The 3,191-nt window shown below is 36.5% G+C and overlaps 1 protein-coding gene across 1 annotated transcript in view; it reads right to left on the reverse strand.

The window, feature by feature from the left end:
* Asun (asunder spermatogenesis regulator) overlaps positions 1–3,191 on the reverse strand; it is a 44,517-nt gene that overhangs the window by 28,741 nt on the left and 12,585 nt on the right. The window contains 2 exon segments of the mRNA XM_013036684.1: positions 1,030–1,114; positions 2,840–3,065. Of these exon segments, the coding sequence (XP_012892138.1) occupies positions 1,030–1,114; positions 2,840–3,065 (311 nt within the window).

A 3,191-nucleotide genomic window follows, 5' to 3' on the forward strand; every position in this document is an offset into this window, starting at 1 on the left:
GCCAGAAGTGGCGCTATGGCTCAAGTGGTAGAGCGCTAGCCTTGAGCTGAAGAGCTGAGGGACAGCGCTCAGGCCCAGAGTTCAGGCCCCATGACCAGACCCCCCCCCAAAAAAAAAAGATTTCTGAGATATATCACAAGTATATCTAAGGTCCATCACTATCTCACTTCAGAACAAACACATCCCACATGACCAAAGTCAATCATTTAATTCTCTGACAGCTCCTATTTACATAAAAATCATTGTAAAGAATTCAGCCAAATATTAAGGCTTAAAGGTTTTTGAAAATAACCTTCAAATCTCAAAATTGCCTTGAATATTAGGACTGGATGAAGTATTTATAATTCAAGGCTATTTATAATTCAAGGCTATTTATAATTCAAGGCTAGCTCACTCTACCACTTGAGCTAGATTAGAAGCTAATTTATAAGCGTCAAATGTGAACTCAAAACACACACAGAGGGCCTAGGAAGGTGGCTCAGTGGTAGAGCGCTTGCCATGCATGCATGAGGCCCTGGGTTCAATTTCTTAGCACCACATAAGCAGAAAAAGCCAGAAGTGGTGCTGTGGCTCAAGTGGTAGAGCACTAGCCTTGAGCAAAAGAGCTGAGGGACAGCGCCCAGGCCCAGAGTTCAGGCCCCACAATCAACCGGAAAAAAAAAAAGACACACACAGGTTTGCCAGCTTATAGTTTAACAAAATGAACACCAAGCAGTTAGAACTGGTGGTGTAAAGGGGTTTGAGGTCAAGAGGGTGGGGATTATACAAATAGAGGAGGAAGGGTGGGGAAATGCAATCACAATATTCACTATACATATGTGAAAATGGAACTACAAAAATAGAGACTGGGTAGGGCCAAATAAGATGGGGGAGAATGATAAAAGGGGTGATATTGATCAAGATGCATTATACTCATAAACAGACATCTTGAACTCTAAAACCCCTCTGTACAACTACTTAAAGATAATTTTTAAAACTAAAGAGAAAATAAAACAAAGAAACTCAAAATAGCTCTTTCCCATGACTCACCACTCTTCAGGAAATCTACATGTGCATCCTTGTGATGAAGCAGTTCCACATCATAATTGGCAGATGTGTTAGCATGTTGTTCTTCCTTCAAGCAAAATTTAAAACATTCACAAAAACTTGGTTTTGATTACAAAATGAAGAAATTAACTATTCATCTTGCTTTTTGGTTTAAACTGAAGTCAAATACACTCAACCACAGCGAGCTAAAATAATGGTAATTATTTCAGTAATTTGTCTACTGAAAGATACAACAGAATAAGCTAACAGATTTCTTATGTAACTATGTAACACTGAATATAGAAATTTTGGGGTTTCTTTTCTACCTATTAACATATTTTTTCACAAAATAAGAAAATGAAAATAATTTATATAAACTGAAAGTGAAATCATGGTTAAAAGAGAAAAAGCATCTTTAAATATCTACAGTAAATTAATAAACATGTCATTTAAAATAGCAAATACAAACTAATAAATAAGTCTTCTATCTTGTTTTTACATAATAAATAAGAACTTGACCACTATTTACCTAAATGGACAAAGGCCAAAGATAACACACCAGAAGCAAACAAATGTCAGTTACAATAAGCAAGTCATCAGTACACTCATAGTAATTTTCTTATAAAACTCTCTACTAAAGTACATTTATGTTATTTGTCAATTGCTTCTACATTAGGGAGACTCACACTGTGAGCCTAAGATTTCTTTCTGTTGTTATTGTTGTAGGGCTTGAACTCATGGCCTGGGCACCATCCCTGAGCTCTTTTGCACAAGGCTAGAGCTCTACCACATTGAGTCACAGCTCCACTCCCATTTTTCTGGGAGTTAATTGGAGATAAGAGTCATGGATTTTCCTGCCTGAGCTGGCTTTGAACATCGATCCTATTTCAGCCTCCTGTATAGCTAGGATTATAGGCGTGCGCCACCAGAGCCTGGCAAGCCTAAGATTTGTAATAAGGAACTAGCCTATAGAATTAGGAGGAAACTAATAATGAAAGAAGTATATTTCCCATAAAACTGAATGTTGATAACTAATGCCAAAACTAACAAACTGAGGCCAAGTGTTGTGGCACATAGCTATAATTACTATCCTCAGAAAGCTGAGATGGGAAGATCATTAGTTTAGGGCCAGATTGGACTGCACAGAAACATCCTGTCCACCTCTCCTAAACTGAAACTGTAGTATAACAAAATCAGTGTGAATGCTTAGGTATAATGGCTACTCTATATTTTGAGTGTAATCAATACAGTTAAACTCAGTTCAACTCAGTAACAACTCTTAACACCTTACAATGGCACTGTGACAATAGACAACTTAATATAATGCAAGTAAACAGGAATCAATAGATTCCTAAGAAAATCTGTTAAATCATAGTACTTGCATCTCTTGTTTTTCAACTATAAAATAAACCAATTGGAAGCTATGACTTCTTCCCTAGTTATAAACAAAAGTTTCAGAAAGATTCACTAGAATACAGTAAATGCATAAAATCTAATGCCTCAGAAAAAGAATCACAGAAAAAGAATTTAAAATACAGGCTATATTTTAATGAAAATAACAAGAACACAACTGTTCTTTATTTTACATGTTTGTAGCTGAAATAAAAGTATAGCATTTTGTTCTGTGATCCTTTCTTGTGGATTTTCAGTATTTACTGACCTGGTCACAGACACTGAATGTGGGCTAGCAAAACAAAAAATATAAAAGTAAAGAGAAAAAGTAAAGATTAAATTAAAATAAGTATGACAGGTCAAACAAATATTTTAAGAGCAAAGCAAAGCTTTCAAAGTAACAGGAAACAGAACCACCTACCTTCATGGGAATATTTGTGATTGTAGTTGAAGCCAAGTCGAAATGCTGCTGTACTAAAATATTCAATTTAGTAGCAAGATGCCGTCCTGCCCGAACACTGTGAACTTCACTGGTTAAAACAGGGGACAACTACAGAAAAGTATCCAAGAAAGATAACTCATTAGACATGAGAAGGTAATTAACAATCAACAGAATTGGGCTGGGAATGTGGCTTAGTGGTAGAGTGCTTGCCTAGCATTCATTTCAATTCCTCAGTACTACATAAAGAGAAAAAGGCAGAAGTGGCATTGTGGCTCAAGTGGTAGAGTGCTAACCTTGAGCAAAAAGAAGCTTAGGGACAGTGCCCATGCCC

This window comes from Dipodomys ordii, unplaced genomic scaffold, assembly GCF_000151885.1.
Source record: "Dipodomys ordii isolate 6190 unplaced genomic scaffold, Dord_2.0 Scaffold344, whole genome shotgun sequence".
Taxonomy (NCBI): Eukaryota; Metazoa; Chordata; class Mammalia; order Rodentia; family Heteromyidae; genus Dipodomys; species Dipodomys ordii.